Genomic DNA, 21,311 nt, shown 5'->3' with positions numbered 1-21,311 from the left:
TTTTAATTCAGTTGTATTATAATTATAAATGGAAAAATTCATGTATTTACCTGTGGTTTTATGCCCTGGGCTCAGGTTCAAATAAAACCCCACGCCCCCCTCCCCCCACTCCCTCCTCCTGTTCCCCTGCCAGGAGAAAGTGAATCGAATGAAAAAAAAGGAAAGAAGAAAAACAAAATGAGAAAAAAAAATTGCAAAATGTACTCGAAAATACACAAAAACTAACAAATGCGATGTAAATATGTAGTTGTTGTTGCTATTGACAAGGAACAGCAACAATAATAAAATAATAAAATTAAAAAAAAAGTATATATAACAAAAAGACATAGCAGCAACAACGAGCACATATAAATCTATATCTATATATATATAAAGAGATATATAAAGATATGGCATATATATATATTCATGTAATTACTATTCATTTATTGTGTGTATTTATATATAAATAATGCAGGAGCAGAAAAAAAATATATATATATTGTAAAGCCAATTCAAGTCAAGTTAATTGAAGATTAAAGCATAAACGAATGTTTTTTTTTTGTTTTAGATAACGTTTAATTTTTGTTCAAACTAAGCTTTTGTTTAATGCATAATTTTAAACTGTTTCAAACGCGCTTCACGATCTTCACTTAAATATGTTTTTATAAACAAATACAATATATATTTATATATATCAGAGACATACACATTGAAATCCATGCCTTGTTCAGATCAGAGACCCGAATATATGTTTTGCAATTGAAATGATTTTAATTTTAGACTATTTTAAAGTTAATTAAATGTTTAAAAACAAGCGCTGCAACAACAACAAGAACAACAAGAAGAGCGCAACAACAAAGAACTTTAGTTTATATAAACAAATATGCACATAAATTAATTGTATTTTGAATTGAAGAGGGCAATTGTGTACAATAAATAGGCAAACTAGGCCAAGGCGGGGCACACACACACACACACACACACACACTCACACACTCATTTATAGACTAATTGAATTATGCAGTTGCAACAACAACAATAACAGCAACAATAACATGAACAACTAATTTTAAACAAATTGCAGTTAAAAAAGGGCGTTAACAATTATTATTAAAACGATTTCCGATTCTTATGTACATGCGTTCAAACAACAGCAAAAATATAATATATATATATATATATATATATATATATTAAATATATATTTATATATATTTATATATATTATATAATTCATTACAATCGATCTAAGTAACATTATGCATTAAGTGGAAAAATATAAAATATATGTATAAATGGCAAAATTTTAAATATGCCGCGTTTCACTTTATAATCTTGCTCTTGATTATAAATTTTTTTGGATTTATGGATCGCTCAATTTGAGTCTAAAATATATATTTAGAGCTCACAGAGAAGACCGCATCCTATATATCAGATATCTTCGATATCTATATCCATGTGTCTGAGCTGGAGCAACAGTATCTTGATGTGAGCTTCAGAAGGAAAGTATTTAATGCTTGAGGATCTGGAGCAGGTCCAAAGGTTTTAGGGCTTGGATTAGGAGCTGTTCTGGCATTCCTCCTATGGTTGCTTGGCTTCTGCAAGTCTATACGAGTTGAACCAGAACGTTCTCAAATGCTTTCATTCCTCCAAAAGCAATGTGGAGGATATCGAGAAATTGGTAAATCGTGTTCAGCAATCTCTTGTTAATATTATCTATCTTTTATCGTGTATGCATTTCTTTCCTTAGCAAATTCTGCAGGCAAAAGTAACTGAGGAAATCTTTAAATTGCCTAAAATTGATCCTAAGGCCTTCAGTGCTTTCAGCCAGGTTGAATACTGAAGCAATAATATGATCTATTCACTGGACTCGTTTAAGAGATCTATTTAGTGAAGAAGAAATCGCAGGCTCGGCTTGTCCTTTGCCGAATTCGAGGTTCGTATAGCTAAAAAATAACTTTGGTTTTATTCAAATATCTCTTTCGTTTTTAGGTTTTATTGTTGGTTTTGTGCGGCATTCTACAGAATCTGAAGATCCTATTCGATTCCAAGCAACGAAATCATATCCAAGAGGTTCTGACTTGGCTGCAGGTTCGTGGCGCTCTGGTTATATTTTATGTATTTATTTATTTTAGAAGTAGTTCGTAGACTTGAACTCAGCCCATGCCGATAGGACATATCATACGTAATAAGTGCACACTCTTTTTTTCTGTCATCAAGTCCCTTAGACATCGTTTCGATGAGCAGGAGCGTGGGAGAGCCAAATGCGACAGAGCGAGATAGCTGTTGCTTGTTTAGCTCCCGCTACGTTTACTCTCAGTGCTGATCGCAGAAATGCATGTGTGTGCGTGTGCACAAGTCAGTGCTGCCCATCTAGCTAAAATTGGCTATTTTCCAGCCGGCAGCAGTTGCAATTTTAAACTGATTTAGCTATTTTGTGGCATTTCAATGACAAGTACTTTACAATTTAGTAAAGTATTTCGTAAAAGAGCTTTTCCTCTACATTCTTAGTGCTCAATGGGGTGTAGGCGTATACTTAAAAAAGCTTTGCTTAGGGCGGCCCCTCGCGCGCGCTCTCTCTCTCTATCACTCTCTCTTTTTCTGGATACTAATGTACGTGTGTATGTGCACATATGTGTATGTCGTATATATGTAGCCCATTTCCGCACCCAGACTTACATAAGCTACAACTAAGAGTGGGCGTGTGGGCGGGCTTTGGATGGGTGGCAGCGCATTTAGGTTAAGTAAACACAACGAAATGTCGATAAACGGCAAACAGCTAAAACTGCAAAACTCGACAAGAGACATAGAAAACAATCAAATGTATCTGTGTACGTTTTTATTGTAAATATACATTTGACACGAATTCAGCATTAATTGAAATGCTGCAGTCATCGCTAACGCTCGCTGTTAATTCACATGAATTTTGACATAAGCCTGAAAGGAAAAAGAAAAAAAAAAAAACAAATACCAGTATGTATCTGTAGCTGTAATTGTGTGCGCGCTTGGCAACCGGGCAAAGGCGACGGCGGCGGCGGCGGCGGCAGCAACAACATAAAAAAAATGTGGCACACTTAAATGCTGCGTCAACGTCGCAGTCGCTGCGCGAAAAATTCCCCTACTCTCGGCCTCATGTACTGGCCCCTAGCACACAAACAAGCACGCTCTGTACATAATGTGTCAGCGAAAGCTACAAAAAAGCGCGTCAAATTTGAATTTGCTTAGAAGTGCGCGCGCCACACAGAGAGCGACGGGCAGAGAGAGCGAGCGAGCGAGCGAGAGCGCAAAAGTTTCGTTAAAAAGCTGCAACTGCGGCAACGCAAGCGACAGCTACACGCGCTGTCACGTGTTTGTATTGCCTGTGTATGTGCATGTGTGTCTGTATGTGTTGTATATACATTATGCATGTATGTATGTATGTATGTATGTATGGGCATGTAGTTTTGTGTAGCTCAGCAAAGCTTTTTGTGGCGCACGTTAAGCTCGCGCCCGCGCTCGCTCGCTCTCCTTCTATCTCCCGCTCTCTCTCTCTGTCGCACTGCCAACAGCGGCAGCGGCTGAGTCAGCACCATTAGTTTGAACACATTTTCTGTATGCTGCCAGCGGCAAGTCCAAGTCTTTTTGTTTTTCTATCGTTCATACATATATTCTCAACTCACACACACACACTCGATTAGTTGCCTTTTCAAATGTTTATGCAGCATTGCAACTGGCTGACAGATACAAATGCAGGCATTGCCATTGCCCCATTGCCCAGTCTCGCAGAGCTTACAACATTTGGTGGTCGGATCCCACGAAACCACACAAAAGCCACAACTGGATTTCTTTAATCTGACACGCTCTCTACCTGCGCGCGTGTGTGTGTGTGTGTATGTATTGCCATCTCTCGCCACACTTTCGCGCTCTAGCTACACTCTGCGCTCTGGTCGCTGCTGACCCAGTTTCCTAGGCCTGCACTGGCCAGGCGGGTTCGGGTTTTGGCTTTGGCTTTCACAACTTTCTTGTCGCTGCTTAGCTACACCCACCCTTGGCCCTTCAAGCCTACACCCCCCTTCCCTGCACCCTTTCCCGCTCTACAATTGCAGTTCAGTTGGAGTTGGCTTTCCATCGCACCGCCCCGCCCCGCTCTGCCACAAATATGTTCTAATGTCACATGCTCGGCGCTTGGGCCAACAAATTAAAACATTATCTTGTTAAATTGAAATGGCAACGGAAATTACCAAAATCGAAAATAAATTGCTTGCTTCAAATGTGAAACGTGTCCTTTCTGAAAGGATTATACGCGCACATCTGTATGTGCGCATGTGTATATGTGTATAGCACACGCCATTTGAATAGGTACAGTGGGTAAGAAATCGTTATTGTATTGGGTGTAACTTGCTGATCGAGTATCTTATCATTTTTGATATTTACTTGCGTTGCTTCGATCATAAAATATAATCATAATTAATGAACATATATAAATAAATCGAATAAATGTTAAGTGCTTGCCGTAGCTAACGATAATTAAAAACGATCTAGATTACGAATATCGTTTGCTTGCGCTCTCTGCGTGTGCGTAGTTGACGATATTCGCAAGAAGCAAATCAACAGCAGCTAATATCGTATGCAATTCGCAACGAATATCGTTTGTTTACATCACGTCCGCACTGTTGCAATTTATCGAGCATTGATGCATATCGATAGGCAGCACTTTTTGCAGTGTTTTACAGTAATTTCAAGGGCATGGTAAACTAAGTGGAGACAAAACCAATTGTAAATTGTGCTAAGAAGTTGTTAAGTTTAGTGTTTAAATAAGTGTTTAATTATCATAAAAACAGTTATAGCGGGCAAAATGATCGTGAAGATTGTCGCCAGCTGCTGCATTTGCCGGCTGAGCTGACAAGTTGCGTGTTTTAATTAAATTGTCAACGTGTGTGTGTGTGTGTTCGTGTGCGTGTGCGTGTATGCAAAGCATATTTGTGCGCTCTCAAGCATGACAAACCCAAAGGGTGACAATGGCCAAATGTAGCCGCTGCAAATGTATCTGCTGGTAGGTGGAAGTTCATTGGAATGTCCGGTAGACCGCAGCACACACAGGTGAGATATGCACAATTACCAGGGCCTGGGTGAGCGGGTGGGTCGGGGCGGCCGGGGGCGCTGCGGTCAGTGTTGTCAAGTTGGTAATTTTTAAAAGCTAAATTTGGCTATGGCATCGTTGCAATTCAGCTACTTTTAGCTATTCTAGGACTTATGTACTTTTCTGAAGCGACAGTTGGCAACACTGGCAGCGGTTGGCAACATCGGCTGCGGTTGGCAACTGCCAGCCTGCGGCTTGGGCCGGGACAAAGTGCAGCCAGGCTGCACTGGCGTAACTGGAACACTTTGTACATGGAGTATATCTCTTATATAGACCTATGTCTATATTAACAGTATATATAGCGCCGGGGTATATATATTATCCTATATAGACATAGGTCAACATTTCCCAATCCCATAAGACCGTTAAATCTCATTCGATTTTCATGAGGTTTGACCTCTAGATCAATACCCTCAAAAATATCCTATACAGACTGTTGGAAGGATGAGTGTGTGAAATACACACAAACACTCATACATACAAAAGTTACAATGAACAAGTAGGCTTTTGTTATTTTCAGTCTTGATACTGAAAAGCTGCTATTGTTTAGCCTCAGTCTTTACTGAACTGCAGAGAGTAAAGAAGTTAACGTGCTCAGTAAAATAAAATAATAAATATTGAAATCAACAAATCTAAACAGTAAGTACTAAGTGTACATTTCAATACAGTCGGTCGAAATTTTCCACAAAATTTAACTTCAGCTCGAAGACAACTTATGCACTTTATGGCAATTGAAGATATAGCCTTTCAAGTCCGTCCAATCACAGTGGCATTTTTAATCGGCCGAACACTTTCCAAGGATTCTGTGAAGAAAATCTGCGCTGACAACAGATTCGTCACTCTGATAAAAGTTGTTAACATAGAGTAACAGGATACCAGATCTGGCCAACAAAGCGGCCGTTACGATATTCGACAATTCAACATGGGAGCGGTACACGATGAGTTTCTACGTTACGAAAATCTTTGTGTATGCCAAATCAACCCGTTTCGAACGATGCGACTATTCCAGATTGTTTCAATTCGTTTAGGCTGGAGTCTATCAAGATTCTCACTGTGCTTATTGTGCTATTGCTCATTTTTTATTCAAGAAGCCTGGTCGAATCAATTTGGGATTGAAGTTTCTCCGTGTCTATTTCTTATCATTTTTTTTTATTCAAGAAGCCTGGTCGATTCAATTTGGGATTGAAGTTTCTCCGTGTCTGCTCTTCTTTTTTATTCAAGAAGCCTGGTCGAATCAATTTGGGATTGAAGTTTCTCCCTATGTCTACTCTTCATTTTTATTCAAGAAGCCTGGTCGATTCAATTTGGGATTGAAGTTTCTCCCTATGTCTACTCTTCATTTTTATTCAAGAAGCCTGGTCGAATCAGTTTGTCAATGCCGAATCAACTCGTTTTGAAGGATGCGACTATTCAAGATTGTTTAAATTCTTTTAGGCTTGCATCTATTAGGATTCTAAGATTCTCACTGTGCTTATTGTGCTATTGCTCATTTTTTATTCAAGAAGCCTGGTCGAATCAATTTGGGATTGAAGTTTCTCCCTATGTCTACTCTTCATTTTTATTCAAGAAGCCTGGTCGATTCAATTTGGGATTGAAGTTTCTCCATGTCTGCTCTTCATTTTTATTCAAGAAGCCTGGTCAAATCAATTTGGGATTGAAGTTTCTCCCTATGTCTACTCTTCATTTTTATTCAAGAAGCCTGGTCGAATCAGTTTGTCAATGCCGAATCAACTCGTTTTGAAGGATGTGACTATTCAAGATTGTTTTAATTCTTTTAGGCTTGCATCTATTAGGATTCTAAGATTCTCACTGTGCTTATTGTGCTATTGCTCATTAAGAAGCCTGGTCGAATCAATTTGGGATTGAAGTTTCTCCCTGTGTCTATTTCTTATTTTTTTTATTCAAGAAGCCTGGTCGAATCAATTTGGGATTGAAGTTTCTCCCTATGTCTACTCTTCATTTTTATTCAAGAAGCCTGGTCGAATCAATTTGGGATTGAAGTTTCTCCCTATGTCTACTCTTCATTTTTATTCAAGAAGCCTGGTCGAATCAATTTGGGATTGAAGTTTCTCCGTGTCTGCTCTTCATTTTTATTCAAGAAGCCTGGTCGAATCAATTTGGGATTGAAGTTTCTCCCTATGTCTACTCTTCATTTTTATTCAAGAAGCCTGGTCGAATCAATTTGGGATTGAAGTTTCTCCGTGTCTGCTCTTCATTTTTATTCAAGAAGCCTGGTCGAATCAATTTGGGATTGAAGTTTCTCCCTATGTCTACTCTTCATTTTTATTCAAGAAGCCTGGTCGAATCAGTTTGTCAATGCCGAATCAACTCGTTTTGAAGGATGCGACTATTCAAGATTGTTTTAATTCTTTTAGGCTTGCATCTATTAGGATTCTAAGATTCTCACTGTGCTTATTGTGCAATTGCTCATTTTTTATTCAAGAAGCCTGGTCGATTCAATTTGGGATTGAAGTTTCTCCCTGTGTCTATTTCTTATCATCTTTTTTATTCACGATTTCGTAAATTTTTGTAATATGAGACTGAATAGTTTTCTAAACATGTCTGAGCACAAATTTATAAATTTGGTTATCCATTATAATAAAATTGCAAAAATTTTGTTGGTTATTTTTGTGCACACTTAACTTATCAATCACAGCCAGTTGATTGATTGACTGATTGAAGTTGTCTCTCTATCTCTATCTCTCTCTATCTCTCTGTCCCTCAGTCTCTGTCGCTGTCTCTATTATGAGCGAATTGACAGGAAATTGCGCTGCTGTCGCTACCAATTGGCATTCAAATAAAATCAATTCCAATCCAAAACTCGGTTACTAGAAGAAAATGTGCTTGTACTTTTTGCATGCCTCCCGAAGAGCGAATACTCTTTGCCGAAGTTTAGTTGGGTTAATTTGGAAAACCAAAAAGTTCACCCTACATAAAACTAGTCAAGCAGTCGATTTTTATACGCTTAGCCCATTAAAAATGGGTATAAGGGTATATTGTATTTGTGCAAAATCCAAATGTATGTAACAGGCAGAAGGAAGCATCTCCGACCCCATAAAGTATATATTCTTGATTTTTTAGATGTAGGTGCTCCTAGTGCCTGCGCAGATCGAGTTTGTTTCCGATAACTTACTCCGTTTCCAAGCAATCGATAAAAATCGATATCGATATCCTGTTTTTTGGGCAATTTTGGTAAATAAAAAGAGCTAGTCACCAAACTTGACATATAGCTTCAAAAATAGAATATATATACGCATTTGATGTTGGAAGAAGAGGGTTAAGGGTAGGGAGCTCCCGACTAGAACCTCTTACTTGTTTTTATATAGAACTATGTGAGAAAGTGATCCGTTCTTGGTTTAATGTTAATAGCAGAATTTTAAAGGACGGAAAACAGTTTCCCTGGAAAATCCTTTCTTTTTAGCTAATAAATCCTTTGAAAACTATTAGATATAGGGTTTCCAATCTGGCATCTAAGCCAAATATCTTCAATCTTTCTACAATTTATCCTCATAATTACATAGTTCGTGACAGAATCTGCATGCCTCAAATGGGAAGAGTATATAAAACAAAACTGGCATGAGAAGTGCATTTAGCAATTTTGCTCACGTTTTAATTGCATTTCGCAACTCGAATTGACAAAAACAGGCAAATCTAACTCCACACACACACACATACACACTAGCACACACACACACACACTCGCTTTAGGGCTGGACATTGGCATAGGGTCCGATGGCAGCCGCCCTTGCCATCAGGGCGGGAATGTTGCTCTGCTCGTAGTTGCCGCTAAAGTACTGGGCATATGGCCCGGAGGCAAAGACGGCCACGTCGTCGCCACCGTGGGTATCCGCGTTGAGGGGCACCATCGCGGGGCTCACATAGAGCGGATGCTCCGTGTGCTGTTGGGTGATGCGTTTGCGGCCCTCGGCCTTGTTGTAGGTGCCATCAAAGCCGGGTCCATTGGCATAGGAGAGTATATTGTAGGGCAGCTCGTCGTCGGCCAGCTTATTGGCCAGGCCCGTAATCGCCTGCTCGCGCAGCTGCAAGGATTACCCAGAAGAGAATATAATCAGAGTAACAGGCGAAGTGGACTGGGAGCTCACCGGGTAACCATTGATGGTCATGACGTGCGAGTGATCCGAGGTGACAACAATCAGGGTATCCGACTCGTCGGTCATTTCGCGCGCCCGCTGCACGGCCCGTGCGAACTCGGCGGTGTCCTCCAGCGAGCGCCGCGCATAGTTCGAGTGATGCGCCATATCGATGCGTGCGCCCTCCACGAACAGGAAGTAACCCTGCTCGTTGCGCCGGAGCACGCGCAGCGCCGCCTCCGTCAGCTCGGTGAGCGAGGGATCCGCTAGATGGCTGTTCCTGGGACTGCGTGCCCGATCGCCGTCGTAGGGCAGATGGCCGTTGGCAAACAGGCCGAGCAGATAGTCCGTGTTGTCCAGGTCCAGCTGGGTCAGGCCCTTGCGACTCCAGACGTAGCTGGCGCTGGCATTCTGTGCCTGCTTGTCGGCCAGCCAATCCTTGATCAGATTGCGTCCGTCCTGGCGATAGCCGGGATGGCCCACCTCATCGCGCATGCTGCGGTCCAGAAAGTTCTGCTTGCCGCCACCCAAAATAACCTTCAGCCGCTTGCCCACCTCCCATTCGACCAGCTGGCGGGCGATGTCGATGCTCTCCTCGGGATCACACTGCGCCTCGCTCACCTCCGCATCGTTCTCCCAGTTGCGATCAGCGATGTGGGCGTACATGCCTGCCGGCGAGGCGTGTGTGACACGTGCCGTGGTCACAAAGCCGGCATCCTTGCCCGCATCCTGCGCCCACTTGGCAATGCTGTCCACCTGATCCTCAGTCACATAGGCAGCCTTGCAGTCGTAACGGGGCACATTCGCATTGACCCCAATGGTGCCATAGTTGCCCTTGACACCGCCCAAATAGGCAGTCGAAGTGCAGGCCGAGTCGGCCACCTGCCGATTGACGCAGTACGTCTTGGCCAGACCCGTGTACGGGAACTGCTCGAAGTACACCTTCTCGGAGCTGTCGCCCAACAGATTCCGGGTGGCTGTCACCGTGTGCACGGACATGCCATCGCCCAGAAACATGATCACATTCTTCGCCTGCTTCGTTTGCAACGCCTCCAGAGCTGCCAGCTTGGCCGCCAACGTACTCTGCGCCTTCTCCCGCCAGTAGCTGCTCTCCGTCTCCTGCTCGTACTTCAGCGCCGGCGAGACGCGCGACGCGGAACGAGCATGTTGTTGGTCTGCAATTGAATGGAGTCTTGACTAATCTTTCCTCTGGTCATGTGCTTATCAACTGGTCTCTATCGATTTATGGCCCCGATAAGCAGCCAATTAATTGCAATCTAAGCTAAGAATTGCTAAAAACAACAAACTCCCAATAACTATTTCGTCTAGCTGCTGAAAATGTGTTGTATATTAAATTTAATTCAGCCTAACCATAAAACTTTCTTCCTTCAAGATAAGTGGACGCAATATATATGGGCACCACAGTAAGGTGACCCTGGAGCTGTCAACTTCTCTATGAGTTCAGGGTCTTGGAAGCAGGGTTGGGAATATTTAATCAGTATAAGTGTTTGGTCGCTGGTTCAAACCCAGCAGCAATTATCAACTTAAATATAAGTTTATTTAATAATTTTATTTCTAATAATTTTTCTATATGTTTCTATACAAGCGCAAGGTCGCTGGTTCAAACCCAGCACAAATTTTGAAAATTGTATATTTAATATTCATATTTATATGAAATTTTCTTTATATTTCTATAAAAGCGAAATGTATGTTTTTTTTATATTCCTATATATATGAACTTTTCTATTTCCTGCTTTATTTTCGTTTCCTAGACTTGCCTGGATTTGAACTCGCTTGCGCGTTGTTTATTTGCCTTAATGACTAGTTCACTTGAAACACTTCTAAGTGGGACTTCATGTTGGAGATTTCGTTGTGAAATTTATAAATAACTCTTCTTGCCTGAGGCTTAAGCTGGAAACCTTCTTCTCCTCCTAATCTAGGAACTCGGTAAACACTTTCCTGAGAACTCATACACAAAAACTTAACTCGAGAAGTAATTGTAAGACACACTCCAGCTTCACATCTTCACATTGTGTTTTAAACATTTGAGATTTCTTGAATCTTCCACTGAATCTTCCATTGAGATTTCTTGAATCTTCCATCTGATCTGAGAAGAGACTCTCCGCTCTTGAACACACCTTTTTCGGCTTGAACTACAGCCAGCAATAGTAGAGCGCTGGCAAGCAGCAAACAAATTCTATAATATTGTCCCATTGCACGCTGGACGCAATCGAGTTGTGTTTGCCCAGATCAGCAGGCGTAGTTGCACTGAAAGGTCCGAGTGGACGAGCTGTTCGATAATCTTGGCACGCACACGTAAATCTAATCAGCGAATTCTACGTAATCGCAGGAAAAAAATCAAATCAATTTATGGCTAACACGTTAACTAAATATTAAAGGAGATTACATGTGCCTGAAGAGGGGACTCTTGCACAAGGGCCGGGATTAGTGCAGCATGCAGCAAAAACAAAAACAAGCAAATTGCTTGAGTGCTTGTTTATATATATGTATATATATTATAAATAATATATACTCTTCTGTGGCATATGCCCAACGATCTTTTCATTCAATTTTTTCTCGATAACTCCGCATATTTTCATAATGTCGATAAATATCGATTTTGAGACATTATCTTTAGGGCATAATTCGAGAATTATAAGAGCTAAATGCTCAAAATTTGGAATCTAGATTCTCATATACTATATATAGAGCTTATCATTTAACTTTTTGCTGATAACTCTTGCTGTTTTCTGATAATCGATAAATATCGATTTTGAGACATTATCTTTAGGGCATATTTTGAGAATTATAGGAGCATAATGTGCCAAATTTTAAATGTAGGCTCTGGTATGTTTTATGCATGTTAAGAATATTTAATACTTATAATATTTGGATACTAATCAATTATGAATATTTGTAGCTTATTAAAAATGTGTGTATAGCTTAAAGCTGTGTGCAGGGTATTACCTAGTCGACCAAATTTGATTGTTTGGTTGAAGTTATCTGGCGTTAAGTCTGCCATTGTGTACTTTTTTCTCACAATCTGCAAAGAATATTTCAACTTCGACGTGTTGATGTTTGGCTTGCTTTCTTTTCACTTAAGCTCGTTACGTATACGCTCCGTATGCCCGATGGGCAAGTGCTGACCCCTTCGGAGCTGCCCATTTAGTTCGTTTTTAATCAAGCAGCACACAGAGAGTGTACATTGCTTTGCTTTGTCCTGTTGTTGTCCTCGTTACAGACGCCTTTTGACGTCATCGCCAGCAGCAAATGCAAATTTTCTAATATGAACTCGATCAAATGCAAATAACCGAGTCGCCCACCTGCTGTGAATTAAATAGAACCTTTGTGCCAGCAGCTAATCCTTTTCAAAGGCTAGAAATGAGCTCAAATCAAATTGAGATTGTGCTAGAGAATATTTTAATAAAACTTAAACTACAATTTGGTATTGAAAAGAAAAATTGAGCCCAGGAAAGAGAAGGGGTTTTCTTTCTACTATTCAATATATTCAGGGGAATGCGTGAAATGCCGAGTTCAAATCGTAAGAAAAGCAGTTTTATTACTTCTTCAAAGAATCGACATTTTCTCCGCAAAAGAACTTATATTATTTCTTCGAAGATTCTAGATTTTGTTCTTTCAAGAAGTTTTTTTGTTACCCCAAAGAAGTTTCTTCAAAGAATTGTAGCTCCCTTCGGGCTTAGACTGTTTAAAACAATGCTAAATTACATAGAATATATACTCAGGAATTTTTTAATAATTGATTTCATATTTGTGCACAATTTGATGGGCGAACCTCGCACTTAATCCAACTGATAAACAAGTCGAGTGCTTGAAGAGCTGTGCTGCATACTTTTGGGGCGAGTGTTAAGTGCCACGCCCACTTGGGTGCTATATACATCTGGACTGAGCCAACCCCAGCTCCATGTTGCAGCTGCTTGTGGCGCCAGTTTGTTGCAATTTTGTTTATCAATTGCTTTGCCCGCTAGAGTATTGTCTTGGCCAGCGCCACAATGGAGCCCGTAAACTTGATGACCTGCAAGTGGAGAGGAAAAAATGGCAGACAGAGCATGAGTCCTTGCTGTAAATCCTGTGGCACACACGCACCGCTGTGAAAACGGGCAGGGAGGGCGCAAAGAAGGGCACCTGCACCGTGATGGGTCGCTGGGCGCGCAGGATGAGCAGATAGACACGGTGACGCACCGCCCGATTCCACAGATACCAATGGCTATTGTAGGCAGCCTCGCCCAGCTCCAGACTCTGTTAAGCATAGCCGATACATATATATATATTATATATATAATGAGCATAACCCACCGCTGTTGACATTTCGGTGCCTCCGTAACAGTAGAGAAATAAACAGGAGCTTACGGTGCCAGCATAGACCACATAGCGTATGATATTGTAGCCGGAAAACTGCCAAAAGTCAAATGAAAGTGAACATTTTGAAGGAAATGCATGTATGAGGAGGCTGTCCAACGGGAAGATACCCTAAAGGCAAGTCTTTACATTTGAAAAGAAATAACATATCCAAGTTTGGACTTACAGGAAGGGAACTTTTGCAAGTGTATACTTTATAGAATATAGCTACTTTATAGAATATAGCTATCTCTCTCAGAATTATGATATTAATACAGTATATCGATGAATGAATGTGGTATCAAATGCTCACCAGCAGTATATCGATAACACTTGTGGCTATCACTAAGCTGGCCGATAGAAACTGGGCAAAAGTGGGCGCGGCCATAATCACCGAAAAGCGTTGAACAATGCCAACAATTTCATTGTGACGATCGATAATATTACGCAGCTGTTGGCAACAGCGTTTGCATTCACGTGGACTGGGATCTGCAAGAGAAAACATGAGCGGAAGGTGAAGGAGAACTCACCGCGAACTGGCTTAAGTAACTGGAAAAGATTAGAACTCACCGCAAAGTAGCTTAGGTAGCTGGAGTGGAGAGTAGAATTCAACTTGAAGTAGCATAAGTAGCTGGAGTGGGGAGTAGAACTCACCTCGAAAAAGCTTAAATTGCTGGAGAGGGAATTAGAACTCACCTTGAACATGATAAGCAACTTAGGTTGTTCAAGACTCACCTTAAAAAGGCTTAAGTAGCTGTATTGTACAATAAAACTCACCTTGAAACAGTTTAAGAAGCTATGGTGAATTTAAATTCACCATGAACTAGCTTACATTGCTGAAGAGGGGATTTAAACTCACCTTTAACTGATTTAAGAAGCTGGGCTGATAGAACTCACCACGAAATAGCTTAAATAGCTTGAGAGGAAGTTAGAGCTCACCTTGAAATGGAGCTATGGTGAATTTGAGCTCACCTTAAGCCAGCTTAAAAAGAGTGATGATTAGACCTCACCTTGAACTGGTTTCAGTACGCGTTGCAGGTCCATTTGCAGCGCTTTGAGCAGGAATGTTACATAGAGCGTGAAGCTAAAGAAGAAGCCGTCGGTGCCAACAAAGGCATAGACCGTTATTTGACCGCTCCACGTGGAGTAGAGATAGGCCAGAGGATATAGAGGCAACCGATGTGCCACAGCTGGAAAGCTAAGCGGAGTAGATAAGTTGAAGTGGAGAAATATCAGCGAAAATAATAGCACCTACTGCATACGAAAGGGCATATCGTATTTAAAGGGCAGCTGGCGACGCGCCCACATCTCCCAGATGGAGCGCAGCACAAAGGCGCCCGTATTGATGCAGCCCAGCGTAAAGATGAGCATGGCCAGCAATGTGGCCATGCGATAATAGCTACGCTTCAACTCCATTCGCTCCGCATTCCGCTCCTTCTCGGTCAGCTGACGAATGCGCCGGATGAGGGCGGCGACCTCCACGCGACTGCGCCACATGCAGCCCATCTTGAAGAGCGTCGTCAGGCTGCAGGCCAGCGGGCAGAAGGCGTCCATGGCGTCCACCGGGCTGGTGCTCATGTAATGCCAGCCAAAACTGAACTCCGCCTGGCAGCAGTGCGCCAGATTCGCAAAGTTAAAGATCAGCCACAATGTGGACCAAAAGGTGGACGCCCGCTCGAAGCGTAAACCCAGCAGGCCAAACGAGTATCGGGTCACAAAGAAGAGATGCTTGTCCAGCGGATAGTCGCTGCTCAGATACTTCGGATACATTTTGTACAACTAATTGCGCTGGCTCCAAGCATTTCACTATTTATATAGCCCACATAATTATTGGAGGGGGCAGACTTAATAATACGATGCGGATAAACTAATTAGCCGTTTGTTTTGATGCCTGTTTGGCATATTAAATGGCTTAATTAAGGGTTTGAAAGGATTGAACACCCGCAACGTAATGGAAATTAACGCAAAGGTGCCTCTAAGCGTAACGTTTCCATATAATCATACACTTAACTGTAAGTTAAGCAGATGGAAATTTAAAACAAAAGTCATATAATTAGTGAAAGCTAAAGAAGTCTTTGAATCTGAATTTATGTAACCAAATAAAGGAAGGAGAAGGAGATCAGAAGAAGGAAAGGGGCACAAAATGAGAGAGAAACGGGAGGAGAGAGAGAGAGAGAGATCTAATTCAAGAGAATGCATAATCAAAGAATGAAGATCTCCAAGACAAAGTTGGCTTGATGAGAATCGCGTATAGAGGTCCTCTTTGAAAAAACGTTCGCGCCTAAAAGGAAGAAGAAAGAGGGGGGGGGGGGAAGAGAGCAAATGCAAAAGCATAAGCAAAATCCATAGTCAAGGAATGAAGAGACTAAGTTGACTCTTTGAGAATCGCATATAAGAGCTCTGTTTAAAGCTTGGCAGATTGAGAAAGATAGAGAGTGAGAGAGAAGAGATCAAATTCAAAAGAATTAATATTAACTAAATCAAGATCTGCAAGCCTAAGTTAAATTCATGAGAATCGCATATAGAGGCCCTTTTAAGATAATATTATTTTATTATTTCAAAATGAACTCTACTGTGCTTATTTTGCATCAGGAACTGTGGCGTTCCGAATACCAAATTGTATTTATGCTTTTTTCTTTAACTTGAAGACTTAAATTGAAATCTGAAGTCCGAAAAGTGTGCATCGAATTTTGGATTTCCGTTCGCAATCGCATTTTTTCCCACAATGTTAATTAAGGCGCAAGTCGTGGCATAAATCTTCAGGTTCTTGAACCCAATCAAACCTGAAGAGCTGTCGAATATATAACAAAAACGAAACGAGGAAGAGCATCAACATCTGTCAGGCAATTGGAATTTCAAATGGAGCCACACGAGTGCTACAATCCCCGATTTATATATAGATTTTTGTGGGTCACTATGTTTTTGCTGCCCTTTTCAGAATTCTTTGCGTACAAACGACTTTTGCATGCGCACATTTCTGATTTATGTTGATTTCTGTGCATATCAATTGGCCAGAGGAATTTATGCATGCAGCTCAAGCAAATCGAAATAAAATTCACAAAAGATGTTCAATTAGCCAGGCTAAGCGTGGGTTTGATTAAAGTAAAGACAAAGCACTTTAGTAAAAACTTATCTGGAAGATTGAAGTAGGTTTGATTATATTATCAAAGGGTCTTCGACCTTTTTATACCCAGTCATTGGAAAGTCAATCTTTCAATAATTCATTATAATTGCGCCTTGCTCCTGTCCTTTACTCATCTTATCCTGTTCTGAGAAAACCATCCTCTTCTGAGGGTTCTTTCCTTCATATATCCTATCCTGAGTATACGATCCTATTTCTAAGAATACTATCATATCTGAAGGATTCTGACCTATCCCTAAGTTTATATATTTTATCCTCAGGATACAGAATTGGGTCCTAAGATTATATACTGAATATACACTTTCCTATCTTAAGGATACAATCCTAATCGGAGGATACTATTCTATCCTCAAGACTCAATACTCAAGCTTCATACATTCCCATAATAGTTTCTCAAAAGACTTGTTTGTAAACTTGATTTGAAATCAACAATTCGGTTTGACAATCGAAGATTTTGACAGCTGCTGTCAACGTCAGCGTCAAGCTGTGCTAACTGCCCAACTGCATGCATTTTTAATTAATTCCCAAGCACACAGTTTGCCCAACTGTACCACGCTGCGTATACGCAATCAGAGGTGTGCTTATTGATTTTTCTTTGCTTCTGTTTTGCATTTTTTTTTTTTTTTTTGGCTTATTGCAAGTGTGCAAATTGTGACTTCATAGGTTTGACAGCCAGCTGCGAGGGCAGCTGCTACGCCAGGTTAACTATCGATTTTGCATAAAGGACACACATCAGTCGCGCACATCCTTGATGGCCAATATGCAGGCGAGCTGCTTCGTTTTTCTGCTGATATCATCGCCTCAAAATACTTTTGTTTGCCTTTAGCTACCCCCAAAATGCCAGGCAGGCAATGCGAGGCGAGGCCAGAGCCCCACCCAACCTCCCAACCACCCAGTCGCCATTCTGTTTTTGACTTTTATGACAAGAGGCAAATAAACGAACTAACTCACGCACACACACAGATACACATACACATTCGCACACACACCCACACACACACAGCCCAGCGACAACCCTCGAGGCGTTGAAAATGTTTCTGAATGCTCTCACATGCTTTTGATTTTCATACCCAATACCCTATAAAAAATGGCTAAGCATAGCGTATATTGCCATGGCCGAGTCTTTATGCACATTAAATTTTCAATCAGGTTGAATTTTGCTTTAATCAGGTCTATCTATATGTCTATATAGCTGCTTGAATATACAGCAATGGGGCTGTATATTCAAAAGTAAATAATTGGTTTTTCAAATCTTTGGCTTCTTCACTTCAAATCGATAAATATCGATCTTAAGCTACCTTTGATATTAAGGCAACAGGAGGCTTAGCTCCTTTCCATACCCTTGCCAAGGGCGCATTATTTTTGTCTCGAAATGTGTAACGCATAGAAAAAGATATCTTCGTATATACATTCTTAATCAGTATCAACGCCGAGTCAATATAGCCCATTTCCGTCTATCTGTCTGTCCGTTTCTACGCAAACTAGATTCTCAGTTTTACAGCTTTCGTCATGAAACTTTCCATACATCCCTTTTTCTGACATGCAATACATATGCTATATTATATAGTTACCAAAGGAAGTATCGGTCGCAAAGTAGGCTCTTGTATGAAAAACTTTTTTGTTTATCAAGATATCGTAACCAAACTCGGCAATTATTAGCTTTACTATTCTCCTCATATATATGCAAAATCCTATCAACATCGGACCACTTATCATAAAGCTATCATAGGAAAGATCGTTCGAAAATGAGGTTCTTGTATGGAAAACTTTTTTATGTATTAAGATATCTTAATCAAACTCGGCATTTAGATGTTTCACTATGCGTCTCATATCTATGCAAAATCTTATCTACATCGGACCCCTATATCAAATATCTGTCATGGGAACAATCGGACGAAAATTAGTTTCTTGCATAAAACACTTATTTGTTTATCTGTGCTTCTTAGATACGGACAAAGCATTATATAAAAGTTCGCCCTGCAAGGGTATTAAATGTGTGACGTGACAAAGCTAGACCTTCCTACTCATTTTATTTTGGCGTCGGCGGCGTGGGCGCCATGCATGACACACCCTGTTAAGCAACCCTCGCAGCTGGAAGCGCTGCCTGGAAATGATTGTGTAATGTCATCTCGCTGACGCGGCTGCTGCTGCCTCGACTGCTGCTGTTGATGATGATGATGATCCTGCAGTTGGGTGAGAAAGCAGGCCAACGTGCCAAATGGAAAACTCAACCAGCAGTAAACCAGTTTTCTGCTGCTGCTGCTGCTGCTTCTTCTTCTTCTTGCCCTACTTTGGTGGACCGCGAAAAACGCGAAAAGCGAATCGAGTTTTTCCCCGACGCTGAGTCACAGGTTGATTTGCCTCAAGGCCCGTTTTGGCCATTAGCCAAATGGGATTTCACACGCTTCCTTTGCCACGTCAAAATCCCTCTACCAGCCACCCCTTCGCCATCTTCGCTCCCGACCCTTCAGAGCTTTGCTTGATCAATTATTAAAACTCGCGCAGTTTTGCAGCGCTTTATTTTTGGTGGCAACTTCATTTGCATGGCCTGCATAAATGATAAGGCGCTTGTGGGTCATAAATCCACTTGGAATGGCTTCCCCCGAGCCCCTCCCATCGCCCCTTGCCCGCGTCTCATCTTTATCGCCAGTTGGCACATCATTTTGGTGACATTCCGCTTTGGCCTGACCCACATATGTCGCATTTGGCACACAAGCTGAGCGGTGGAGTGGGGGGAAGGGCGTGTGACAGCGAGGGGGTGACGGGGCTCTTTAAACTAATGCTGACAGGCCTCATGTTAATGTCCATTGCGATAAGCGACAACAACTGCAGCGACGTGCAACGTGCCCAATCCGATAAGATGCCCTATCTAGAAATTCTCAATAGGTCGCATATGGTTTCTGCTTTGGTTGAAGGGAAAACAATTGGAGGGGATCAATATGTGTACGATAACTCTGGTAAAGTGTTGATAACGCATTGGAGGTATTCCCTTTTACAGATAAAACAGATAATTAGCGGTATTCCTCTCTAAGAGTAGCTGCAGCTGGGAATATCCCTAGTAGTCCGTTGTAAAGGTGTATAAAGAGGAGAGCTAGACTTTGGTATTCCCCTCTTTAGATAATGAAAAAAAGAAGAGGTATTCCCCTTTAAGAGTTAGGGAAAAATGCAGGGAAGAAATAACAAGATAAGGGGTATTCCCACTTTACTTTAAGTGAATGAAGAACTAAGGAGAAATTAAAAGAATACAAAAAAAATAGCGTATTATAGCTATTCCCTTTCACAGATATTGCAAATAATGAGAGGTATTTTAGTCCCGTAGTACGGAATACCCACAATATTCCTTTGTTAAAGTGTACAAAAAGGAGGAATAAGAATATTTGGGGTATTCCCTTTTATAGCTGCATAGCAGAAGGGTATTAAGGGTTTTCCTACTTTACCTGTCGAAAGATATGCCCCGCACATTCCTTCGTAAAAGGTATATAATAAGAAGAGAAGATAAAGTAGATGAAGGTAAGCTAAATAGAGCTGCAAGCCCAAAGATATAGAACATTATGGATATTCCTTCATACACAGCCAAGGTGTATAATAAATTTCTTAAATGCGAGCTGAAAGTAAAATGCCCAATTCGCAGCTAAGAAATGAGTATGACTATGGCTATCATGAGAATGAGGTTATGATAAACATAACCTTAATGTCAGTTATATATATATATGCATATATATATAAATGTATGTCTAGAGTTTCCTTGACTTTTCCCATGTGCGTCCTTGTTAGCTTTGCAATCGGCAATTAAATTGCAACACGCTGTAAAAACTGACTCGACTCGAGTTGAGTTGAGCGCAATTTTAATTTGCAATGCGGCGTTAATTATAATTAAAACTATTCAGCTAAACAAATATGTGCATGTATAAATGGCCCGAGACGCGCGACAGGGCCATAGACATACATATATCTATATCTATCTATCTATATATATATATATATATATATCTATATATATGTTTAGATATATATAGATATGATATATGCATGGGTTCAAACATGACACAATTGAATTTTGTGAGCATTTTGCGGCACTTTGTAAGCCCCCTCTCCCATCTCTAACCCTGCCTCAATCTTCCTTTCCCCCCCCCCCCGCTCTCTTCCTCTCTTCCGCTCCCCCTCGCAAAGTGACGTGACATAAGCTAAATTGTTTTAAATTTTTGTTGAATCCGCTTCAGAAATTACTGCATAGCATTGAGCTAGCATATTATCTATCTAGAGTCTAGTTTGTATGCCCTAGCAGAGAGTACATTAATTATGTCTTGAATTATGACCCTGATTTTATTACCATCGAAACTAAACTGAATTCTAACCAAATTCTTGTCTTGAGCTTGCCTCTCAGAAGACTGGAGATCTTCAATCTCAATTTGGAGGCCTGTTCTTAGATTCTCCTGCATTTTATTTTCACATTATCGCCTTTACTGAGATCTGGCCTAAGCCGGACATCTCAGATTCCTTATAGATCAGATCGAACTGCCCGTATCGGAGGAGGAGTATTCATAGCTCAGTTAAGGCTTATATAAATATTTCTGATTAGCATCCATATAGCCTCTGCATGAAAAAGCCTATCACTTTTCAA

General features: G+C 41.0%; 2 protein-coding genes across 2 annotated transcripts; both read right to left on the bottom strand.

Moving 5' to 3' along the window:
• Positions 1 to 8,685: 8,685 nt before the first annotated feature.
• Alp6 (Alkaline phosphatase 6) lies at positions 8,686 to 11,471 on the bottom strand. The gene is made up of 3 exons (XM_032436339.2): positions 11,331 to 11,471; positions 9,205 to 10,367; positions 8,686 to 9,141 (listed from the first exon to the last, which is right to left on the bottom strand). The coding sequence occupies exons 1-3, from the start codon at positions 11,404 to 11,406 to the stop codon at positions 8,806 to 8,808; spliced, it is 1,575 nt and encodes a 524-aa protein (XP_032292230.1). The 5' UTR covers positions 11,407 to 11,471; the 3' UTR covers positions 8,686 to 8,805.
• Positions 11,472 to 12,854: 1,383 nt separating this feature from the next.
• On the bottom strand, positions 12,855 to 15,583 carry Or45b (Odorant receptor 45b). The gene is made up of 6 exons (XM_032436640.2): positions 14,804 to 15,583; positions 14,559 to 14,746; positions 13,862 to 14,037; positions 13,507 to 13,605; positions 13,297 to 13,449; positions 12,855 to 13,225 (listed from the first exon to the last, which is right to left on the bottom strand). Exons 1-6 carry the CDS (start codon positions 15,316 to 15,318, stop codon positions 13,175 to 13,177), a joined length of 1,182 nt encoding a protein of 393 aa, XP_032292531.1. The 5' UTR covers positions 15,319 to 15,583; the 3' UTR covers positions 12,855 to 13,174.
• Positions 15,584 to 21,311: the final 5,728 nt, after the last annotated feature.

This window comes from Drosophila virilis, chromosome 5 (assembly GCF_030788295.1).
Source record: "Drosophila virilis strain 15010-1051.87 chromosome 5, Dvir_AGI_RSII-ME, whole genome shotgun sequence".
Lineage (NCBI taxonomy): Eukaryota > Metazoa > Arthropoda > Insecta > Diptera > Drosophilidae > Drosophila > Drosophila virilis.
This window is presented reverse-complemented; position numbering and strand designations above follow the sequence as displayed.